The sequence below is a fragment of the Pollachius pollachius genome (assembly GCF_949987615.1).
Source record: "Pollachius pollachius genome assembly, chromosome: 4".
In the NCBI taxonomy this organism is placed as follows: domain Eukaryota; kingdom Metazoa; phylum Chordata; class Actinopteri; order Gadiformes; family Gadidae; genus Pollachius; species Pollachius pollachius.
The window spans coordinates 7,161,530-7,174,562 of NC_136937.1; the positions used below are offsets into that span (position 1 = coordinate 7,161,530).

Below are 13,033 nucleotides of genomic sequence, written 5' to 3' on the forward strand. Positions count from 1 at the left end.
TAACATTTACAGTATATAGATATTTACAGCTCCAGTCCAGTGTTTATTAATGAACTTAGATAAAAATAAACAGAACCGGACAGAAAAAAACTGAAAGTCTTTAAATTATTCAAGTAGGAACACATCTCTACAAGGCCTTTTTGGGCTTATGGCTCTGAGTCATAATACTCTGAAGAGCCTTTTTCAGTCTTTTTCTTTTTCAATCCAGTCTGGGCTATGAGACGAGCTTAGACTTTTTCATATGCACGCACATCCATTTAGCATCTTGTTAGGAAAACTTGTGGTCATTTAATTTGTTTGTAACTATAATAAGCTTCTATCTATTTTCTCTTCTATTTAAAGTTGACAGATTATACTACCAGGTGTGAGTGTGATTAGCCGTTACAAGCCGTATTTTTTTAATCTGCCTATTCTGACATCACAAGTGGGTGTGTCCACCTAGATGTATGCTGGATAGATCAGTCTACCAGCCTTCCCAGTGGACTGTAGCAAATGTGGCTCATTTATCTATCCACCCACACCTGGTGGTATAATATCTCACCTTTAAACATTGATTTAAACATTAATAACAAATGTTTACAGTTTGGGGTTCAAACATGATTTCTCTGGGCTCTGGGTCTGCACCACTGCCATCTCCTGATGGGCATTAAAGGGTCAACATGTTGAAGTAGGTTGTCAGTCAATGCTCATTGTGTTACGACAGCAGTGACCTGCATCCGTCCCTCCAGGCCCTCCTTGTGACTTGAGATAAGACCAAGTGGAAGCAGTGGTGACATTGGGAGGATGAAGGGTGTAGGAGAGACGCTGGAGGGTTAAAGCATCCTATCTGATCCGTCCTCATGTTGGTAACATGGGTTGGTATTAACGGCTTTCCAACTCATGGATGCGATACCATTGCTGAACCACGTGAAAAGCAGTTAAATACTCCTCTAGTTCAAATATGGCATTGCTCCTAAAAGTATTGTTTGAAAGTAGTGTTTCAAGTTTAAGTATGCTCTCATCTTCATATTGTGAGTTATTTAGCTAGTAAAAAGTGTTGAAGTTTGAGTTCTGTAGATATCTTAAAAGGCTATGTATATTTTAAATAATTCTAAAGGTAGGTGCATTTTTTGAGACACCGATATGGCACTGAACCTTTTAAAAACTTTTATGGTGGGTACAGGTGACTGATATGAATTGGATGTCACAGATGACAGCTCCTGAGATATTTTCAGGTTCAAAGCGATTTTCTTATCAGTCCCTAGCTCATCCTCCTAGCTTAATATTTGACTCTGAAATGTCAAAGCTACTAAACAAACAGAGTTATTGTGTTGAAAAATAACAACCGTTGTCCAATACAGAATGTTGGACAAAACAAGCATACTTAAAACCGAAGGAAAGAATTGGAAAAGCAGAAGTCAAACACAACATGAATACCAGAACCTAAATTACCGGAAAGCATGTCCCCTGTATTGTTTCCTGGTTGTTATTGATAGCAGGGTGACCACTGATTCACGCTGCTGCTGAGGTAAGACTTTGTTATCTCAGGGCCATTACAACACAACCACCTACATGTAATCGTTTCCCGGGCTTGTTTTGGCCAAGCGTTTAAAAGCATGTGCAATCAATCCCCCCCCACCCGGTTTTCTGTATGACGTAAGGATATTCACACAGGATATTTTTCATTGGCATGAAACACCAAAGAACAGATCTCCCCATCCGGTAGGGAGGGCTGTGATACGATCTTTAATTCCTTGTGATGTGGTCTTGGCAGGGGGGCGGATGTGGTGCAACAGGTGGGAGGGACCAGCAGTCAGGGTCCGCAATGACATTTATTTTAAGATTATTATTATTATTATCTTGATTAAGTATCATTTAAATGTTGAGCATTTTTTTTTTAATTACATGCTTGGCAAACAAATATTGATTAATTTGATTATCTATTCTTGACTGAAAATGAAGCACAACTCTGGTATAAAGGGGGAGGAGGGGGAGGAATAATAATTTTGGAGGAGAGATTTGGAGGAGACACGTCCCCCATTTTACTCCGCACAGAGTGCCTGTGTTAAGAAACATATCTAAGCCGTGGTGGAGTGTAGGAGCTCCTATGAGTGATCCCCTTGCAACAGGGAGTATTCATTATTATTCTTTTCATTATTATTCTTTTCATATTATTCATTATTATGAATGAGAATACCAGCTATGAAGCCGCCATTGTATATACATTCACTCATGGTCTTGTATGAATGTGCATTACAACTGAGATGTTACACGTTCAATGTATCGTGAATTATTGAAAGTGAAGTGGGACGGGATTACCTTGCGTTGTCTTTTCTGCATGATATTAGCAGCTGTAATACCATTCAAGTACTATTTAGTTATTTAGCAGACGCTCATATCCAAATCGACTTATAGTGAAATTTGAATACATTATTGGTGCCTCTGGGTAGAGGCTTTGACGTGTGCACACACTTATTTAGTGTGTTTTGTACTATAACCTCTTGCAGAAATTACATCAAACTTTTTAATTAGATTTTCATACGAAATAACAATAATAACAAACTCCATCCGCGCATATTGTGATGCGTGTCCGACACAACAAAACACACCCTTATTGTATTAAGGTTTGCATTAGAGCCTATCATAATACTTGATTGATTCGTTTCAGTTTCATTTATTTGGTTTTGTTTCAGACAGATGGTTTTGTTTCAGACAATTAAAACACAGATTATACACATAATATCCGCAATGTTGAATTCATTTTGAGGTTCAATATTCCACCTTTTCTGCTTCTCATCTCAGAAGCAAATTTTGAGCGGATTTACTTCAGATTAAACTTGTTTGCACATCGGACAATGTGTCACACTTATTTCCCAGAGTGCCAGGCAAAGTCCTGTGCAATAAACCGAACCAATGATAACGAATCAAGCAGTTGAAAACTCATTCTGTGCATATGGCGATATGTGATATATACAGACTGACTATTTTACATTGCTGCTATCATGACTGATCTACTTCTCTTCGAGCAAATTGCTTCTATTTGGCGAAACTGGGTTTGCATGGCGGATCTTCGCACCTTCGCGGTCCACTCCTGTGTGGGCCCTTCATCCCTCCTCCTTTTAATCTTTAGCAGATGGAGGCTCACGTCTAGTTATTTAGCACAGATGGGAACTCGATTTTATCCATTTTCCGAGTGTTTTTCTCCCATGCCCGGGTGATATCCGAGGTTTAAGGCATCTTCCTAAGGGATGGCTTTTGACATTTGGGTTCAAACCCAGAGCCTTTCGGAATGGAGTCAACCACCTTAACCACTAGAATGTCCTTCTGCACTGACTCGGACAGATACACCGATCTTCCTGTGAGCTGCGACACTAAACCCTACATGGTACAAAGACAGTGGTCATTTCACCCTGAGCCTATTCAAAGGATTAATCCTCGTTTGACAGCATGAGGCACTTCACACGCTACATGTATATATTTATTTATATCCATGAAAAAGCACAAAGGACGTTGTTTATGTTGCACAAGCTCTCCTCAGTGTCATGGCAACCCCTATTGAGGAGCTGGGAGGATAACAAAGACAGAAACACAGGGTGGGGAGGCAGAGAGAGAGAGAGAGAGAGAGAGAGAGAGAGAGAGAGAGAGAGAGAGAGAATGAGCACCGGGCTGACAGCGAGAGAGCGAGCGAGAGAGAGAGCACTGGGCTGACAGTGAGAGAGCGAGTGAGCGTGAGAGAGGGCTGACATTGAAAGCTCTGAGGTTGCACTTCCCTCCAAACAACACATCTGACATTCAAAGCCAAATGTTTCACTTTGTCAACAGAAATATTGGAGAAGGAGCCCTGGGGCCACCTATGTAGCACTCTGTGTAGATGCCAGCGCAGATGAATGCTCAGCGAAAGAAAGTTGGAAATTTGATGAGAAGTTCAAACAGTGCATAGCACAGCGGTACATTGTTTCCTCTTAAAGTGTGCCCATTTTCCTGAGACGGTGCGCACATTTCCACTGCCATCAACCAATTATGGTTACAGGAATGATGGACATAATCTCAGGGATCTCTGAAATTAACTGATTGGTCATTCAGAATCATGAGTGTTTGTTTCTTTCATTAATATTACAAAGGAAAAGTAAAAGAAAAGTAAAAAAAATATTTATGGCCAGATTACATTGTGAGTACCTGCAAATCTTGTTTTAATGTTGACTGGTTCAAATGCAGTGTAAAGGACAATTCAATTCATGTACACATTCACACACCGACAGCGGAGTCAACCATGCAAGGCGACAGCCAGCTCTTCGGGGGCAATTAGGGTGAGATGTCTTGCTCAGGGACACTTTGACACTATTGATCGAACTAGCAACCTTCCGGTTACCAGTCAACACGCTCTACCTCCTGAGCCACATGCTGCAAATGTATTTTTAAATGGGTTATCTCTCACTGCTTCTCCCTCATGGTGCTGTCGTAACTCCCCCCCTACACACACATTGTAATGACATTGTGTTCTGAGATGTACATTATATGTTTGAGACAGTTTTTGATGTTTTGAAGACATTGAGAAAACTGATTTGTTACAACAGATTTTTTATGAGGTTCCTTTTTTATACCGGCATAGATCAGAGCGCTTGGTGAAATTAATAGTTCAGTCAGGGGCTGTAAAGTGGGCAATGGCGCTGACACAAAACTGGCCATTAATTTTTTCAACAACCCAGTGTGGTTTGTTCCTTACTTGTCCCAAAAATCTTAGGGTGCATCCGAATACTAAGTATATACTATTTCTGTGCAGTTTCTACTACTTGACCGTTAATGTAGTACGTTCTACAGCTATGCGTAGAATGCCTCTGAACGCTTCCGAACACCACCGAAACGCCACCGGATATTTGGAGATTACTTATTTCCCCTCTGTGCGCTGCACATCAGATGCCGGCAAAATTAAAGTCACCTGCAATAATTTACTGCTTTTTTATTTATTTTTCACCGCAGCGTTCTTCTCCTCCGGTTACCAGACTCCGGCTGAATTGTGGGATAGCGTAGTGACCTACCGTTGTATACTGTGGCGGTAGTACGCATTCGGAAGCTTTTTGCCTACTACAGAATGCATACTGAGCATTCGGACGCACTATATTTGTGACGTACTACAAAATGCCTACTATATAGCATTCAAGTATGATTATTCGGATGCAGCCTTAGACTTCGTATCTAAGTCTGATGGCGGACAATTTCAGATCTGTGTGAACAAGGCGTTTCACTGTCTTTCGCTCCATATATTTGTTACGACCAATCATATGGCTGGAGGCGAGGATCTCTCTGCGTGTAGTTGGAGAACACAAACACGGCCAGTACAGTCATTAAAATCCCCTTCTGAAAGTTTAATCCACTCGCGCAAATGAGTTTTCTTTGGTGGAATATATCCGTAACGAAACAGGAAACCATGCGTACCTAAGCCTGTCTGGCTAGTACCGGTTTCCAGCCTAGTCTCTGTTCCGTCTGGATCCATGTCCAGTTAAGATGAGATCTTAACTAGTATCCAGCCATGGTTTATTTTCTCCTCATCGGCACTAATGAGCTGCTCAAGGCCGGTCGTCGTTTGAACAGCTCAAGACAAAACTGTGAAATGGTGTGGGAGTCGGAAGGCGCTGCGATAATTGTGGTTTAAATGTGAAACACTTAACTGTTTATTGGCAGATACTTTATCCGTGTGGGAGACGCCATCGACAACCCATGAACAGCTCAGAGCGCCGGCACCATGTGTGCGGAGGTGGAGGCGTGGCGGGCGGGCATAGGTTTTCCCCTCCGTCGGACCGAGGCTGAGGCTCCGGAGAAGGTCTAGAGCTGGCATGGCCACTCGTCAGCCAGGTGAGATTGCCCCCCCCCCACACACTACCTCTGTCTACGGCAAGCCACAGAGGTCAAAAGGTACAAAACATGCACTCTCTCTGATAGCGACCGATCATAATGGTTTCACTGTCGGAGTGCACAAGCCTGGGAACAGTTTTTTTAGCTGTGTCTGACAAATCGTATACATAGAATATAGCAGAGTAGTTGAGTCTTCCTGCATGGTCTAGGAATCTTGTAGTAATTGCAATAACCTTCCATAATACACTTTGAAGCGTGTGATTGGAAGGTCTGCCATTCTGCTGAAGTTATCAGATTGGTCACTATCAATGAACCATCAGGCTTCATGCATTCTTGCCCATTTTACCGGGCATACTAATGGCAAATTGCACCCAAAATGAGGCACATACGCTTGAAAGCTCACACCTTCACCTCCGAGATTACATTTCCCTGTGAAATGATTGTCTTTGATTGATCCTTCTCTGAATCGCTTTAAAATGCGATTCCTGCCGATTATACGTAAACCCCTGTGTGCTGCGATAGTGATTGAACCGTTGCTCCACAAACTCCAACAACACCCCCGCCTCCCCCCCCCCCCCCCCATCTAGATGCTAGCCCAGAAGAGCTTCTGTTCGGGGCCGCCATCATGGAAAACGCGACGCCCGGCAGCACGCCCGAGGAGCCGGCGGAGAGGAGCTACAACTACCTGGCCCTGGTCCTCGGCGTCCCCCTCATCCTGATCATCATCCTGGGCAACGTACTGGTGTGCCTCAGCGTGCTCACCGAGCGCTCCCTCAAGACCGCCACCAACTACTTCATCATCAGCCTGTCGGTGGCCGACCTCCTGCTGGCCGTGTTGGTGCTGCCGCTGTACGTCTATACTGAGGTAAGCCGGTGGTGCCGGTGGTGGTGTTGCTGGTGGTGTTGGGGGATGTGGTCGTGGTGGGAGTGGTGGTGGCGGCTTCTGCGGAGGTTGTGGGAGTGGTAGGGGTAGTGGTGGTGGCTGCGGTGGAGGTGGTGGTGGTGGGAGTGGTGGGGGATCTGGTGTTGTTGTGTGGTTCAATGGAACAGGATTGCTGAGATGTAGTGTAGTATCTCAGAAGATTGAGTGTGGTGTTTTGGTCGGTGGGGTTTTCTGGCATGGTACTCCTTTGATCCTTTGGTTTGTCATTTCTACATTTGCTAAACTGCTGAGTTTAATCATGTTAGGCCGGTGGAGGGCTAATTTTTCCTTGATTGTCTTGTTAATTATGTTTGTACATTGGGGGTATAGTGTTGTGTGTTTCTGTGTTTCCGCAGGAGGTAGTATTTCCCCTTGGGGATTGACAATTTTAAACTTTAGATTTTAAAAATTTGTTGTCCTTACGAATTTAATTGAGCAGACACTGTTATCCAAGTCTTAATGAGCACAATCATAGAACACGATCAAAATGGCCTTGGCCACCAAAAGATTTAAGCGCTTCAGGACCAAGTTTGAACCAAAAATAACAGGAGAGTGTTCAGAAAATCAATAGGCATCCCGAAGACATGGTTATTCGATTTCTGTGTACTTACATGTCAAGATACAGATACATCTCAGCAAAGTGCCTTCAGAATTGAACCAGTAACTTTGATGAAGACTCCCCGCTGAAAACCTTTCCGTTTCAGAGTAATGTATTATTCCAGGAGGAGATTGTTACTGACACAATGGTGTCATGCCCAAGAAAGAAAGAAATGTGCGCGAAGTAAAAAACAGGAAATATAAATTACCCTAAATACTATACAACACAAATACTATACATACTATACATAAATACCCCCCCCCCCCCCCGACAACTCTATCTCTTATACATACAGTGTTGTGCTTCGCTAACTGCCGTTTCTGACTGTGGTGTGTGTATTGCTGTTTAGTTCTTGGGTGGCATATGGACGCTGAGCACCTACATATGCGATGCTCTGATGACTATGGATGTCATGCTGTGCACTGCCTCCATCCTGAACCTGTGTGCCATTAGCGTGGACAGGTAAGCCCGATCAACCCAACAAGTGACTTCTATTGATTCCTTGCCTTCTCAGGTCGATTACGACAATTTGCTTTCATTCGGAATATGAAAAAGACACCTGCTACCTAATCGTTTTTGCAAACATGACACTGAAAAATAAACACTAAATCAATAGCAACCCACATCTTGCTTTGTAACACCCCGTATACCATTCATACATAATACAAATTCCTCTCACATCTGAGCCAACATTTATTTCCCATTGAATAATTTGTCATTTTGGAAGAGACCTCACTCATCTGTGAGCCTGTGACGGCTAAATTGTTTTATTGCCCAATCCAGCTCAATCATTATAATAATCAGGTGAAGGTGACGAGGATATTATGGAGTAGCATCATTAAGCCTCGGAGCTGACAGATTGGGCCGTCAGCGGTTTAATAAAAACGGTGACAATGAAGACCTGAAATTACAGCACCTGCGCATATCGTAACGAGTGGAGCAATGCATACGCCGCGGCACCTGATGCTATTTGGTCAAGGCTATTTGGCTAACAGAGGGGTGATTTGTGATTTAAATGCCCCTTGGAGAATTGTGCGCTAACCACCGCTTTCGACTCCATTACATGAAATATAGATTTCGATTTCAGAATGAGATTCAGAGACACTGAACCGTGACTACGTTTATTCCTGGCCGAATAGACCCATCACTCCCTTTCTCTGCTCCTCACCCACCCCCCTTCTCCTTCCCTTTCACAGATACATCGCCGTGGTGGTGCCACTCAAATACAACCGGAACCAGTTCAGTGTGCGCCAGCTGGCCCTCATCACCGCCACCTGGGTGCTGTCGCTCGTGGTGGCCAGCCCCGTCATCTTCGGCCTCAACCGGGTGCCGGGCCGCGACCCCAGCGTGTGCAAGCTGGAGGACGACCACTTTGTGGTGTACTCCTCCGTGTGCTCCTTCTTCGTGCCTTGCCCCGTCATGCTCTTCCTGTACTACTGGATGTTCCGCGGCCTTCGGCGCTGGAGCACGGGCCGAAGTCGCAGCCAGGTTGCGCACGGGGGCCGCCGAAGCCTCTCGCTGCGGCTCAGCTCGGCGTTGCGGCGGGACAAGGCGAGAGGCGGTGGCGCCACTGCCGTCACCACTGGCAGGGAGAAGGCGGTGTATCTGAGCCCGACGTCGCCGTCCGCAATCTCTGTTGTGTCGACGCCCCTGGCGACGCCGCTGGGACCGCCGGAGGGCAAGGGGGAAGGGGGGCAGGACTGCCTGGCGGCGGCAGCGGAGAGCGACCCCATGACGACGCAGGTGGACAGCGGGTCCGACGGTGACCCTGTCGAGAGGCCTGCCGGGGAGGCAGGTGGCGGCGGCGGCAGGGAGAACGGCCTGGCCAAGGCCTTCGGGGTGAAGAGGGCGCGGCGCAACAGCAAGAGCAGCCGAGTGAGCGGGAGGGAGCGCAAGGCTATGAAGGTCCTTCCGGTCGTCGTGGGTGAGTCGCTGCGCACTGTTCCGCTGCATTCTTATATCGCGGCAATACATGCAATTATAATGTCAGTAATGAGCAGGTAGGCATCTCGCCCAGGGAGGATTACAGGTCGACCCCTATGTATAATGTGGAGTACAGTATATATAGCTATCTGGTGGAGGAAAGAAATTGAGGAATGGTGAAGGCTTTGCTGGTTTTGTCCTGGTGTTTCAGGGTGTTAGAAATAATCATACCCAACAAATTGAAAACAAGTGATACATCTCAGCGTGATATGGTTTTCTGTAAAACACACACGAAAAAAGATAAAGCTGATAAGAGTTGCATTAAGGCGATACATATCAGTTTGATAACAGAGCTTTTTATAGAAAGTGATAATTGCAGATTTTACATGAAGCCCTCTGAAAGAAGGGTTCTGGCAGTGTGAAATCTCACCGGGCTGCAAATCACCTTGGAAACGACTATCCTCTGCTTCCTCACGTCTTTGCTCTACACATAGCAGACATGTGGTGCATCAATATCACGTTTTTCCAAATCAAATGTAATGCTTCATACACACAACAGAGAGCTACATGACCTGTTAGATCCTGTCGAAAAAACACTAGCTCGCCCTGCTACTCGTCTTCCTAATTATGACGCGATCCACCTGGCGGTCACACCTGTGTCGAAGTGACTGCCTGGTCATTGCGTTGCGTCGATGCCCAAACATAACAGAGCCTTTAACCTTAACCCCACCTTCTTCGTCCCGCCCGCCCTGTTCTTCCCGCCCCACAGGTGTGTTCCTGGCCTGCTGGACACCGTTCTTCGTGGTGCACGTCACCAACGTGCTGTGCGAGTCATGCAACATCGGCCCAACGCTCATCTCCGTGGTGACTTGGCTGGGCTACGTCAACAGCGCCGTCAACCCCATCATCTACACTGCCTTCAACACCGAGTTCCGGAATGTCTTTCACAAGCTGCTCTGCTGTCGGACCTGAGCCAACCCCGGAGTCGGACCATTGAGATGTATATCTTTATATCTGTATATATTGCTCATAGTTATGAATAGTTTACTGTACTGTGTGGAGCGTGTGAATCCTAACCGCTTCGGACGACAGGAGTTCTCAATCTTCGCATCTTTCTTCCAACGTCGAAAAGTAACATCTTTTCAGGGATGCTTTGACTGAGCGTTTTGGTGGTGTCAAACCCCCTGCAGTTACCAATACACATATAAAATGATGCGATATGATTGAGGAACAGAGATGAGTATGTGTGTAGGTTGACGAGATGGACGAAACTGAGACACAGCTTCCCCCGGGCCAAAGGGCTCAAAGGTGTTGTGGATTTCATACGTTTCCCCTTGGGTAATGACTATATTTGCCTTGACAACGGGGGACTTTTCTCCAAGGGATGCTGAACAATGCCATGGATCACTTTGTTCATCAAAAGATGCAGTCAAAGTTCTTTGCAGTATCTGGGTAATTGAGGGGATTTAGGTTCTAAGGGGGTTTGTGTACAATAAAATAATACGCAACATAAAAAAAATGTTGGTTTAACATGAGATGCCATGGCGATGCTACTAGATAACGTTCAATTAATTTTCATCAACAAGTCCTGTCCTAACCCTCCCTTTTGAGATAAAAATGAGCATTGGTGCCAAGAAATGAAAAGCAGTTATGTTTCCTTGTATTCCCTGGTGGTTTACATTGCTTCTCTTCACGATGGGCTGCTGTGAGCTCAAGTGCCTCAAGCATTTTCTGAAAACCAAATGTTTGGGAATTGATCGTCAATTGCCGTTGTGTTTGTGTTATTCTTTCAGTGATTTCCAAAGAACTGATGAAAGACACGATACAGCCAATGTTACGTGGAGGTCTTTCCATTGTTGGTCATATAGATGCAAACGTGTGCGTGCGTGTGTGTTAAACGTTAAAGTTCATAAGCCCACAAAGAGCTCTCTCATTCGGTACATAATATGCATGCCATGGTGTACTCTGGTTTCACTTTCACTTCAAACCAAACTTTCCGTTGGAGTTAGAATTTTGTCATTTTAATCTATATTCTCGCCTTTGCAGATAGTGAGATACTCAAGAAGAATTTACACGATTTAGTGAAAATGTACAAGATTTAACAACTTAAATGTATCATCAGTTTTCCAGAAAATCATCAGCACACAGCAATTTTGGACAAAGGGGGGGATTTGAGCTATTGTTTCTTAAAACCCATTATCCACTTCAGTGGATAATGCGCCGTTCTCAAAGCGCCGTTCTCCTGAAAAGGCTCAGTGGGTCATAATGTGCTGCCCTTTGTGCAACAAGAGTAAGGACTTCTTAAATTATGTAATGAAGGCACTTTTAGAGTTCTCTTTTGTCAAAGGTAATGGGAAACTATTAGGTAGCAGCACTAAAGATTATCGGTGCTTTCTTCTACCGTTGAAGAGGCCCTGGATTTCAATATGATTGAGGAGTCCATAATACTACGTACACCCAAAATGATGGATGATTATGGTTACATGATATTAAAATGTGTATAATATCTTTTGGTGAACAAATGTGGATATCATTTCCATTTTCTTTCTTCAGGGGGATTCAAAGAGAGAATCTTATATGGCACGGTGTGGCCTGTTGTGTGTGAATCCTGTTACATTCAGTCACATTCCCGATGGACTCACCATCACTCTGGGAAGAAGACCAAAGTCTTTAAACCACAAACAGTGTCACCCTATTTTCCACCAGTATAGGATTTGTCATTTTCCTACTCAGGGTCCGATTGAACGTGTCTCAATAACAGGACCGGGGGCCAACGACTCAGCGGCGACTGAGACCTATCTGGCGGGCTTCAAGGTTTTGAGGGGTAGAAAGAAGGGAAAATCCACACATCAGCACGGATTATCCATAAGCACGTTCGTATGCTGATCCGCGGATTTCCCCATCTTTGCCCTCGTTGCTTCTGTGCAGTCGAGACCCCCCGTATCTGCGGCAGTTTCAGATCTGCAGGATCCAGTTTGCTGATTGGATACCCTGGGTCTTTTATCGTCCGCCACACAGAACCGTTTCATCACATACTCGTCATAACCATCTGGAATAAGTGGCTTGAAGACAGACAACAGAAAGACCCTTTGGTTGTTGCATTATCTTTGGCCCTGTGGGGAGCCGTAGCGCTCTTTGATCTATGCCTTAGCCATCACAGCAGGATTCAAAGACAATGACTGTATCTTGTTTCTGCAGTAGGTCTCGTGAAGGGTGTTTTATTTCCTGTAAGTTATGAATTGATTACAGTAGATGTTAATACTAGCCCGACGACATAAAGTATGTGATTGATGACTTTACATGATTTTCAAATCATGCACGATGATATACGGTATATAACTTTTGGATGTTCTTTTAAAATTGTATTCAGAGTTTGGCTTCGCCATTAATTTAGCTTTTTTTTTTTTTACTTTTACCCTCTCCATTCAGAAGAAAAAAAAGGGAATATTTTCCTTGCTCAAAATCGAATATCTAATCATCAAATTGAAAATATTTATAAAATGAATGTTTAAACATCAGTATTTAATGCAGAAGGAGGCTATCATGGAGAAGAAAACAGACATCATTTGTCAAAGTGCAGACATCATTTGTGACCTATTTATCTGTTAAAGTGCTATAAAAGTGCAGTGAAGAGGTGAATGTGACCACTGTAATTGAAACCAATAATCTTTGTCATTGGTGGAAAAATAAACAAAAGATTTGTACAAACAGATGCATATGCTGCATGTAGTGAGACTATGTGTGTGTGTGTGTGTGTGTGT

At 44.4% G+C, this 13,033-nt stretch overlaps 1 protein-coding gene across 1 annotated transcript; it reads left to right on the forward strand.

Moving 5' to 3' along the window:
- Positions 1-5,810: 5,810 nt before the first annotated feature.
- drd4-rs (dopamine receptor D4 related sequence) lies at positions 5,811-10,244 on the forward strand (the record flags this gene model as incomplete). Its single annotated transcript, XM_079734049.1, has 5 exons — positions 5,811-5,829; positions 6,417-6,694; positions 7,699-7,811; positions 8,546-9,273; positions 10,042-10,244. The coding sequence occupies 5 exons, from the start codon at positions 5,811-5,813 to the stop codon at positions 10,242-10,244; spliced, it is 1,341 nt and encodes a 446-aa protein (XP_079590175.1).
- Positions 10,245-13,033: the final 2,789 nt, after the last annotated feature.